Consider the following 12,107-nt stretch of genomic DNA (forward strand, 5'->3'; position numbering starts at 1 on the left):
TGTATATGGTTCAAATATCAACTCCAAGCAATTATTTTGACCTCATATAATCTAGACGCATCCACTTATTAGCAATGTCAAACATGAATATTTCGCAAATACAGATTCACTTGATTTCCACTTCTTTTGCAAATATTACATTTTCAGACACTTCGTCAATAACAACAATGCATGCGGGCAGAGGGAGAGACAGTAAGGCGGGGCAGGCAGAGGCGGGGGGGGGGGGTAAACAGAAGAGGAGACAATGAAGGAGCGAGAGTTCATTGGCCGAAGACCAAGGCAGGGCATCAGTAGAGAGGAAAGTAAGTCATTAGTTGGTCCAAGCCAGAGATTTTAGTCCAGTTTAAGAGGCGATAGAAGGAAAGAAAGGAGGCGCCACTATCTGATCAGCATCGGCATGGCAGCCATGTAAACAGGACTATTGTGCTTCTCAAGTTGTATCCTTAAATTCATGTTGTGCTTGCTTTTGACATTATGGCCTGATTGGACTGTTTAAAAATACACAGTATGCACTTTGCAACAATATATAACAATTTGCTTTAGTTTGTGTGCTCGTTTAATATTTTGGTCTGATTCTCCTGCAGCACAGTTTGACGTATGCTGGTATTAAACCAGGTTGTTTTGGAGCGAGTTTACCTCTGCATTTTCCTCGGTGTTGTTGGGCGTGTGGGCCTGGTCGGGGACGACGGAGGTTGGACGGTTGTTCTCGTGTTTGGGGGAATGAGAGTTGAGGATATTCATTGACCCCTCCTCCTTGGCTTGTGAGGACTTTGCCGGGTATTCCTGCTTCTGAGGGTCATCCTGTGAGGAGAGTTTAATACTTTGTTATACATACCTCGCACTCGCATGTACAAACGCACCTGAATACACACACACGCAGGACACACAGGACATATGGAAGTAGATGTTCTGCAAAGTGCGTCAGCTCCTTGTGTTTGCATGTTTTGGTGTGTGTGCACCTGTCGGAGTCTGTGCGACGCCTGAAATGCTTTTCTGCATGCGTCTCCTGAAGACTTAATAGCTTTCCCACCATGATTCCTTTTTGTATAATCTCTTGTGTATAAAATATGTATTACACATCTTTTAAATGGATGGGGTAACATTTCTTGACGTGTCCAATTCACTGGACTGGGAAATCATTTACCAGGAAACCACTCTAGTTGTAGTTCTAACAAAACTTGCACAAAATAGAATAATTGCATGGACTTCTGTGGTGCATTGCACCCTCAAAGGTAAGCCCCTGTTTCAAAGGGTGAAAAGAAGAGGCTGGCTACAGCATGTGTATTGAAGGAAGCACACGGGAGTCTGCACTCTGCAACCTTCCCTGATAATAGAAATATAAATGACAAGGACATCCCAGAGGCACGGGTCATGCTGGGTTCTTCTTCCTTATGCTAGAGATGATAATTCTTGAGCTGATGCGGGTCACTGTATGGGCTGATACTGCAGCTGTATGCTAAGCCTTTTATTTAAATCAACCAATCAGGCCTCAGCATTAATAAAGAAAATACCAATCGGACCTCTGACATTTCAAAAAACTGCATTGCAGGCCAAGTGTCTGCAGGGGCTTTTTAACCTCTGGACCTGACATTTAGAGCACCCAGAAGTCACAGACACACATCTATAACCACTGCACTTCAATGCCAGCGGAGCTCTGAGAGCACAGTTATTATTCAAACAAGCAAGTCACAATTCGGTCACTTCATTTAGACCAGCCAGGTATTGCGAATGGACTGCAAATGAACATACGCTTTTGAAAATCCATCTGTCTGTGCTTTGTGTTTGCATGCAATAAGCACGAGAGCTGCGTTTGTCTACGATTATAAAAACGATTGTGTACGTCTGCATGTGTCAGCTTGTAAATGACCAAGCCATGGATTGATTGGCATGTCACAGACATCTGAAGGTCACAGGAACAGCAGACGGTAAGTAGGCCGCCATCGATCGGTCGCACTGGCTACATGCTAAACGGCCGCTCACACCAGACAAGTTCACAGAGCTTAAAGCTCTGGGAGCTAAATGGTTTTGTCCTGTTCTGACAGTATATGCTGTGTGTGGTTAATCTCTGTTGATATCTGCCTCTGTTGAGACGATTTGCCAATGTTTACAGAGATTGAGAATGTAAGCATGCGTCAGTAACCCTATAAACTGTGTTGGCTTAGTAACCCAGTTGGGTTACTAAGTGACTGTTGAATACCACAGCAGGGGCACAAAACCCCACGAACACACAAACATGGATAGAAATGAGTGCATCAATGCGTATGTATTCATATTCACAGACGCACACACACACACACACACATGCCTCTATGTAACTCACGTTGTAGAAGCACTACATGCACAACCTTTGGCAGAAGAAAAGGGGAAACCTGCAACACATGGACCCTAAAATGGCTGTCTGAACTTAATCGGTGCAAGAGTGAAGCCTGCAGTTCAAACAAAATGGAGGCCCAGCTTTTTTCATTAACGCTTCCCGGGAAGCTGTGAAGGCACAGAGGCAGAACATGGGGGAACTAGCTATTTAATCACACACCATTGAAGGAAACCCTTGCGAGGAGGTGATTACTCATTTCTACCTACAGTGTACCTGGAATGCAGCTGATACAAGATCAGATGCAGAAAGAGTTTTGTGGAAGTGAGGTCTGCAGTAAATGGAGGGCCGAATCTGGTGTCTAGCAGTTGCACAGTGGGTTCAAAGCAAAGCCAGGAAGGGGAAATTGCTGTAGCGCAATGCGGACGTTTCCGCTGTGCTTACCTGGAAGTGATTATAAGAGTTTCTGGGTTTATATTCCCAGGTGTAGCTGGTTGTTGATGGCCTCTGATGGGGGATAGCATTAAACACACACATACTATGCAGTTGAAATTGTTGGTGGAAATCCCAGTTAACAGGGCACTTTACAAAGATGTGTGCACAACACGACGAGCTTAAGGTAGCTGGTGTGAGTACTGTGGGTAGAAACAGATAGATGGCCATACATAGACACAGAAAGACAGAAATCAAATCACTGTGTCAGCTGCCAGAGAGAAAACATATAGTGGACGTCCTGAACAAAGAGGAATACAGATGGAGAATACAACAGACGGACAAACAGGAAATAAGCCGTAGACGCAGATGATGGGACTGAAAAGTTAAGACGAAGATGATGAACAAAGACGTTGAATGGAAGGAGAAAAAAAGCTGAATAAACACGAGGAGAGTTGGGGCGTACCTGACAGATAATGTTGTCATAGTACGCCAGGTTGTGAGTGTGAGCTTGGGGAGCGATCGGAGGGGTGTCGCACAGTTTCCTTACGTTTGGCTGCGAGCCGTCGGCCGTTGTGGAAACGGAGAGGCCGTCTGTCTGTGGCTCGCTGCTCTGTTGGCGGTACTTACTGCAGGACGGCAAAGACAGAGATGTTTGTGTCAGAAATATTGGTTTGTTTGTTGGTTCATATTTCCCTGCGTTGCTCTGCACAGTTTTGAAACTGGGGTTAAATCCTCTGGGAGACACGTCATTCACAAAAATATATCTTCTCGTTCTCAGAACTTAAATAATTCAGTGGGTACCAAAGAGGATTAAATCCACTCTGAAGACTACATTGCAGCTGGTGACTACAAAATCTAATTTGATGGATTCGATGGATTTCTCTCAGTGCTCACTGCTTATCGACTTCATCTCCAATTTAACTCCATTCTCACCTCTCTCCCCCCTTTAATTCCTCTGCCCTCTTTATCATTTGAGTTCAACGTTCTTTCTCAGGTTGTCACACACACACACACACACACACACACACCTGCGTTTGCGAAGGCGCTTGTTCTCAGTCTTGAGGCGGTGCAGCCTCTTGGCAAAGAATACGATGATCATGAAAAGGAAGATGACCACCAGGGAGGCCACGCCCACCACCGCACACATCACCTGGAACTCTGTGACCGCCCAATCACAGCGCATGCCTTTGTTCCAGATGTAGTCCTGCACATTGCACCTGGATGTGAAGCGACACAAAGGGGGCAACATTGGCCTTTTTGATGAATGAAACGATCAGAAAAACGTCACATAACGTCAAATAACTTCCTCTCTGCTTACCTGCTGTGTAAAAAAAATGTGTGTGTGTGTGTGTGTCTTTTCCTTATTGAGTGCTTGAGCGTGTGTTTGAAGTGCGCGCGCATGAGTGAGTGTGAGTAAATGTGTGTGCGCTGTTACTCAGCAGGTATTTGAGATGAGCAACAGTCTACCGCCAAGCTTACATGGAGTCTACTGGATAGAACAGATGGTGCTATCGAGGCGTGGCGTACATGCTCGAGTGTGTGTCTGTGAATGTGTGTGTATGTGCACGAGTATGTGTGTCTGTGTGTGTGCCTCCCTGACCTTACTGTATTGTCCTTATACTTTATATGTGTGTCTACATCAGCTGTCAACACACACACTCTTTACCCCACGCCTTCAAAACTGAGCTAATCCTTTGGCGACCCTGCTGTGATCTTCTCGAACCCTAACGACACATTAAGCCAATGTGCATGTCTGTGTTTTCGGTGTCTGTACGCTTGTCTGAAGTGTCCTAAATCTTTTCTTTTGTGTTGGAAAGTGAACATATTGGAAATCAACAAGACAATTAAAAAGGGGAATGTTTTTGCGCCTAATAATCCCCCCCCCCCCAAACACCCCTGCTGCCACTCACATACTGTACAGTACATACAGTATAAATAAAACCAGCTGATGAAATTAACACATTTTTTGTGTTTTTCTCACCTGCAGAAGGCTCCCATTCCTGCCACCACGGTGCACATTCCTCCATTGAAGCAGAAATTGGGTTTGATGTCACACTCAGACACACAAACCCCAGGTCCGGAGCGCACAAAGCCCAGTCTGCAGCCGTCGGCCCCCATGGCGCCACCCAAGCCTAACCCATCATCTTTGTCCTTCCCGGGCATGCGAGTAGCTGGTGAGGAGGGCCCGCTCTCTGTGCTAGGCCTCACGTTGTCAGGAACAGCAGGAGAACCAGCCAGAAGTGGATTCTCATCCTCCATTTCAGGTGGGGGTGAAGGCGTGGGCTCAGGTTCTGGAGTCGCGTCGAGCGCCGAGAGGTCGTCATCGGGGGACAGGTAGTCGGAAAAGTCGGAAAGTGTCCATGCAGTTGGGTCTCTTGCTTTTTGCTTCTGGGATTTGGGGGCTTTGGCCCAATCCAGAGCAACATCAGAGGGCACAATATCCGGCGCAGGGCTGTGAAACTCCACGGTGATGACGTCATCGGACATGGGGTTTCCGGGCTGGTCTGGACCCGCCCCTCCAGCAGTGAGCTCCTCCCCCACAGGTGAGTCCTCCTCTTCAACGTCGAGGTGGGCGTGTTTGTGAGACCGGTGACGTTTGGTTGAGCTGAGTGGGAGTTTGGCCCCGAGCCCTGCTCCAATCAGGTGGTCCAGCTCAGCCGAGTCATCGCTGAGCACCATCCTGGTGTTCAGGGCCTCTTTGTTCAAAGATGATTGGTTGTGGTGGTGATAATGGTGCTTAACCAGTGAATGCCTCCCTGTCAGTCAGGCACACAAAAAAAGACATTAAAAAAGCAATTCCATAAAGTTGAGGGACTCACAAGAGTCAGATTAAACAAATTGTCCCAACCAAAGGCTGAAATCTCAACCATGGGTCAAGCTGCAAAAACACTTGATGCTACGCTTCCTATAATTCATCTTAATTGTGTCTTTTTTATCAGACTCGATCTACTTGGCTTACACAATCTATTTAAAGAAATGCTGTGGCATTTTGGAATATACGGTAAGTTGCTTTTTTGCCAAGAGTTAGATGAGAACATTGATACAGCGATGACAGTGGTATTAATCTTCTCATCTCACTCACAAAAAGACGGGTCATTTCCCAAAATGTCGAACCAGTTTATAACACGGGCTTTTCAGCAGTACTCCACATGACAGGTCAACTGACTTTGATGTGTAAACAATCGATTGACTCCCTTTTTAACATATTATTATTTTCAACACTGCATCAATGTTAGAGCACTGTGGGAGTTTGTCAAGTATGTTATTCTGTGTTATATAATCTTAATGTGGATGACAAAATTATAGACAACGGCTTGTGTACATACACGCATGTATTTATAAGTGTGTGTGTGTGTGTATATATATATATATAGACTGTTTGAACACACAGCAGCTCACCGATGGGCCATTCGTTACAAACTCATTCTGTGCAACCGTTGTTCAAACCCACACAACTCTTTTAAACTACCAAAAACTTACAGAGTGAATTTTGGGGTAATGTGTAAAAACTTGGTAAAACATAAAGAAATCTAAAAACATGGAATCTTGGGTTTGTGTATTCAGCTCAGCTTAAACATTTGACTCCAATCAAGTGAATAAAATGTGAAGAAACCAGCAGCAGCCAGTTAGCTCAGACTGGAAGACTGGAAACTGTGAGAAACAGCTAGCCGGACCGTGTCAAAAAGTAATAAAACCCAGCGCCTCTAAAGCTCATTTCTGAATTACACACGAGGTTCTGGAGAGTGGATTTTGTTACTTTTGGACAAAGCTGGTTCCCTGCCTTTTTAAGGGAACAAGAAAAAAAGAAGGAAAGAAGGAATGAAGTCCCTGCACTTGACAGAATTTCACAAAGCCACTTCTTCACACTTTTCCACTGGCCTGGTACATCTGCACAAACAGCCAAAGCGCAGAAAATACTTGGCTGGACGACTTCTCTCCCACTGCCACCCTGAAATCGCTGTGTCCAATGAGATCACTGCTTTCAGTGTCTGGCACTTCATTCAGAGCTCATACTAAAACCATCTGAACGTGCCTCGAGTCACGAAGACTAGTGGTGGCTGAGGAACCATGAGATTCACCTCACACAGACACACACACACACACACTGCAGTTGCCATGGTGAGATGTAAAGAGGTGGCATGTTGAAAGGAAGAGCGGAGCGAGGGAGTTGCAGTGGAAACAGAGAATCCAGTGTTCGTGCTCTCGCTCTCTCTTGTTTTTCGATCAATCAGCCAGCCAGGCAGTAAGTGTTATGCCAACTCCATCTCTGGGAAAACCGAGGTGGAATGAACTTGAATGCTTCACAGTTTGTGAACGAGATAGACATGCTCCACCAGTTAAAACTGATTACAACTGATTCAAATTTCATTTAAAGGTTCACTGCCAATTTGTTCCCTGTTGAGACTTATATGCAGCATCCTGTTAGCAGCTGGTAGTCTTTTACAAGATTACAAGAGCAAAAGGGAACATGAAGAGATTACAAGGACAAGACGAGCATATTGAATGCACACTCGCCTGCTCAGCAATTTCCGTCTTCGAAATGGTGTGAAAACAGCTCTTCACCTCTGGCATCACGCGCAGCATGTCACCAAGTCGACGTGTTATACCTGAAGCCACTGTGATTGGCTAGATTCCCATCAGCCTTTTCACAGAACCAGCAAGACGCAGTTGGAATCATGGATAAGTGTCCTACACGCTGTTGTTGGATGGAGACACAACTCTTACTTTGTGACAATGCACATCCACACACACTGTACTAAAACCACCATATTCAGTCAGCACTCGGGTTAAGGTCCCAGTTAATACATGAGGCACCACTACAACATGTAATCTAATTTACCACCAACAATGATTGGTCAACCTGCAACATCCGCCCATTACATCCATGCCTATATTATTCTTCCTCACCGTGTGTGTGTGTGTGTGTGTGTGTGTGTGTGTGTGTGTGTGTGTGTGTGTGTGTGTGTGTGTGTGTGCGTGCAAATAAAAAGGAGTCAGGGAGATGCTGATGATCTGATCTATTGTGACTTATCCTGAGCTTTCTGGGGCTGCAGGGCAGATGGACCTCACAGTATGTAGCCACTCTGGATTATATCCATATTACGTGGCTATCGAGGACAATCTGTTTCTGTATGTTGTTGTATAAAGACTTATTGGTTTTACAGAGAGCTGAAATGATTCGTTCATTTTTGATGAATTACCTGATTAAGAGCTGATTTCTCAGCTTTTTTTCATCCCCCTTGGGCTTTAACAATTTTGATGTCCATTTACCCCATTTTCTGGTATTTTATAAGCAAAACAATGAATTGAAAAATCTAAGGGTCATGGAGAAAAAAGCAAACGATTCATATTCAACTAAGATGGCCAGAAAAGTGAATACTATTTAATGAAACGCATATGTCGACAGCCACGTGGTCTCTGGGATTTAAAGCATGACAGACAGGACGACTGGCGTATTTTTACTGCTCAATATGTCACAGTATTTACGCCTGGTTACACATTGAGGGCGCGAGATGCGGCGAGAGAGGGGGGGGGGGGGCACTACAGTGGGAGCGCGTGCCCAAGTGAACCCCGGCGACCCTCCGCGTGCACGATCCACCCTGTTGCTGGGCAGCGGCGGAAGCGATATTTTCCTAGATTTGCCACTTTTCCACTATATTTTCTGCGCGTGTGCGAGACACAGCAGAGACTGGCTGTGTCCGATTTTCGTTTCCACACTGCCTGCCTCCTTGTCTCAAGGAGTCATGGATAGTAAATGAGAAGGCGGAGGGGGGAGAGGTGTAGCGGGCCCGGTTGTCTCGGGCTTCCCCTGAGTGTCTGGAGGAATTCAATCCTTTCAGCGACGTGAATAAGCCTCCTGTAGCCGGGCCGCGGTGCACCTAATCCCGCCTTTGTCTGGGCCACGCACCGCCGCTGCGAGTCGAAGCTGCAGTACAGAACTGTCAAACGTCTCTCTCTCTCTGATCAACCTCATTCCTGTCGTTCTGCTTTAAACATATTAATATATATGCTCCAGACAACAGCATCTGCTCCTTAGATATTAGCCGAACATTTACAACAAGTCAGTTACCTTTGTATCAGGCGGGTGAGGTTTTCTTTTCTCCCATGGGCATGAGCTTGAATGGATCATGGCCACAGCCTGTGGTTCAAGTGTCATTAACTATCAATACATGTACTCTCACCATGACAGGAAATATGTGGGCAGAAATATCAATCAGATATCAAATCATACAGTTGGATTTGTCAGCACATCGAGGGATTGGTTGACAGTCCTTTGAATGCAATTGTAAAGCAACAAAATGAGCCCAATGACATTATTAATAGCCAACTGCAATTGATTAGCAATGCAGTTAAAATAAACTATCCGTGTACAGCACAGAATTCAAAGCCAGCCCATCAATACCCGGCGTGCTACTCAAAGACTCAGTGATGACAATGAAAAGATGATTGAATAGCGAGCTCATTCACCAATCCACACATTTTAAGTGGCTATTGCATCCCCATGCATAATTAAATGGACAGTTGTCATTTTCCATATCATATGACAATGCAGGTGTGATTTGAATCACGCACGTGCGCGCTTGCTTACACAAACGCACGGACAGGGTGGGACTCCGTCAGTGCAGTGGACTTACCGTGAGCAGACAGGGGGATGATGACCATTGCGATGGTCAGGAGCACCTGCCAGGTGCCCAAACGACTGTCACCGCGCGCCATACTGTTGGCTTTCTCTTTTTGATTCACTGGTGCAATATGTGATCCCGTTCCTCGTTATACCGGTCAGATTGCACGGGGCTGCGCCGATAATCCTCACAGCGAAACCTCCAAAGTTCAGATCTTACCCGTTTTCGCCATTTCTCCGTTAACCTCCCCAACGGTTGGTCTCCCTCACAGCAGCTGTGTGTGTGTGTGTGTGTGTGTGTGTGTGTGTGTGCGTGTGTCTCTCTCCAAACCGTTTAACGGCTTGGGTTCGGTTCCATTGCACCGTGCTGCTGCCCTCTCCTCCACACCTTTAGCGCGCGCGCGTCACTCTGCGCTTTGGGGTCTGTCGGCAGCACAAGTAGCACCACGGGGAGCTGTAGTAGTAGTGCGCGCGACCGGCGGAGGGTCTGCAGACGAGATTTTAATGAGCCGGGTTTTCCGCTGCCTGCCTGTCTGTGCGATGCGTTAAACCTTTCCCTCTGGCTGCACAGGCGACGAGCGGCAAAGCGCGGGCGCAGAACGGCAAGGCACGTTTTGTGCGCACAGTGATTTTGCGTGTCAAAGTGCCAGCACACACACACACACACACACACACACACACACACACACACACACACACACACACACACACACACACACACACCCGAGTAAATGCAAGCCAGTGTCCAGCCTCAGCCTGCTGTTGCTGATGTGGGGCTGAATGGGGGAGTTAAGCACCGTCTGTTGTCACTGTAAGTCAATGTGCTCCATTTCCACTACAGCTAATGTGTGTGTGAACATCATGTCTCTCTGTCGCTGGGTGGTGGTTAGCTGGGTGGCTAATCCTCTTACTGTTATATTGTGATATATGCTCCAGACAACAGCATCTGCTGCTCTCAATTTCCATTATATTCGTCCTCTCCCCTTCACACATCACTTTTCACACTGCGTTTGCACCACTTGAGTTCCCACTTTCTCTAAATGCCATAATAGAATTGGTTCCAAATACATTTATGTAATCACTGCTCTGTGACACAAATCCATTTTTCTATTTCTCTGTCTCCTTTACTGTCACAAACAGCTAACAAAACAGCCTGTGGGCTGGCTAGCCAGCCTCCTCCTAAATGGGATTATGTCAAATACATGATGAAATAATTAAGAGCAAATGCTGTTGATAGTTGGGGGAAATGCAGTTTTTCTCATTCGTAAATTGATCTTAGCCCCTGCTGTCTGCAGCGTCCCGCTGTCCTCCATCAATTATCATCCCCCAAAAAAACACCCAATCTAAACTGAGCCCTATATCTCAAATCCCAACTCTCAGCGATGGAAGACTGGGAGTTTGTACGAGAAGGACCTGGCAGAGTGACAGTGGGAGAGGTAGAGAAAGGGAAGAGAGAGTGTCTGTGGTGGGACTCACAGGGTGGACAGACATGGGTGAGCGTTCAAGAGAGAGAGAGAGAGTTGGAGAGTGGTGGAGATGGAGAAGCAGAAAAATGTTCACTGATGCAATGCCAAACAGAGCAGAACGAAATTGCTTCCGGCCCCCCCCCCCTACACACACACACACAAACACACACAAATATCTGCTGCGATAGATACACAAGCACGTCGATCCTATCCTATAGCAACTGAATTAATTCTTGTGCCGGGTGAACAGATGGATCTAACTGAGAACCAGAATGGAAGAATATGCACACCTTAGTCAACGCCAAGCTCTGTACGTGCATGTGTTTGTGCATGTTGTGCTCAGGCCACGTCTGGTTTTCCATCCTGTTCCTGTGTTGAACAGTGAGGGGTGGACAGGATGTCCACATTCCCTCCGGTGCATTCCCTGCGTGTGTCAGAGAGTGTGTCCAGTGTTGCAGCGTCCACTCTGTGGGGAGAAGAAGAGGCTGCTTATTGAACTATATCCATAAAGCATACGCGGCTAACAATGAGCAGGTATAGCAGCTGAGTGTCTATTCAGAGCAGTCTGGAATCTCATCTCTTCAATATGCAGTACGTTCAGCATATTTATTTTTTGGATGTCAACAAACACCTCTAATCTTATGTTGTCACAGAACAATTGTTGTGTGTGTGTATTTCAAATGTTAGCATGCCAGAAATATGGAAAGAGTTCAGCAGTATGTGTACCTTCACTCATTGAGGTCACTGCTGTCTGCACACTTCCAGCTGTCTGAACATAAAAGAGAAATAAAAAAAAACCTTGTATGACAAAAATCACTCAAATAGTACCACAGAAGTCATCTCCATGTGGTTAAAAAAAGGCTTGCAAGGGAGGACTGTTTTAGAAACAGATGCTTAGCTCTGTGTGGGACATTACATGGGGAGGGTCATTCCCATGTGAGCCCCTTTAAAGGGCCCCTGGAGGCCGCGATGTCCTGTCCAGTGATACGATGGTTCTGACTCTGACTGGGTTCTAGCTGAGCTGGTTTGTTGGAGACCTGGACTCTCGCTCTCTCTTTTCCCTGCTTGGAGAGCCCTCCATATTTGCTTTTCCATACCCACATCTCTGTTTCAAGCCAATATTTTATCCTTCTCTTCTTTTCTTTGCTGGACGAACAATTGGACCTTAAATCCTGTCTTCATTTTAACTCCCACGACATTAAATAAACCAGAAGCTTATTCTGTGTGACTAAGCATGAGATTCACATTGTGACATGATAATATTGGGTGTCCG

At 46.1% G+C, this 12,107-nt stretch overlaps 1 protein-coding gene across 1 annotated transcript; it reads right to left on the minus strand.

Annotated features, from left to right (window-relative positions):
- Positions 1–9,742, minus strand: cspg5b (chondroitin sulfate proteoglycan 5b). Its single transcript, XM_079288599.1, has 5 exons — positions 9,382–9,742; positions 4,728–5,502; positions 3,775–3,963; positions 3,210–3,372; positions 1–801 (listed from the first exon to the last, which is right to left on the minus strand). The coding sequence occupies exons 1-5, from the start codon at positions 9,461–9,463 to the stop codon at positions 607–609; spliced, it is 1,404 nt and encodes a 467-aa protein (XP_079144725.1). The 5' UTR covers positions 9,464–9,742; the 3' UTR covers positions 1–606.
- Positions 9,743–12,107: the final 2,365 nt, after the last annotated feature.

The sequence above is a fragment of the Melanostigma gelatinosum genome (genome assembly GCF_949748355.1).
Source record: "Melanostigma gelatinosum genome assembly, chromosome: 17".
Lineage (NCBI taxonomy): Eukaryota > Metazoa > Chordata > Actinopteri > Perciformes > Zoarcidae > Melanostigma > Melanostigma gelatinosum.

Coding starts and splice junctions, on each gene's coding strand:
- cspg5b (XM_079288599.1), bottom strand. CDS start 9,463: ATGGCGCGCGGTGACAGTCGTTTGGGCACCTGGCAGGTGCTCCTGACC. Junction 3,964..4,727: donor GGAATGGGAGCCTTCTGCAG/GTGAGAAAAACA, acceptor CTTCACATCCAG/GTGCAATGTGCAGGACTACA. Junction 3,373..3,774: donor AAGCGCCTTCGCAAACGCAG/GTGTGTGTGTGT, acceptor GCCGTCCTGCAG/TAAGTACCGCCAACAGAGCA.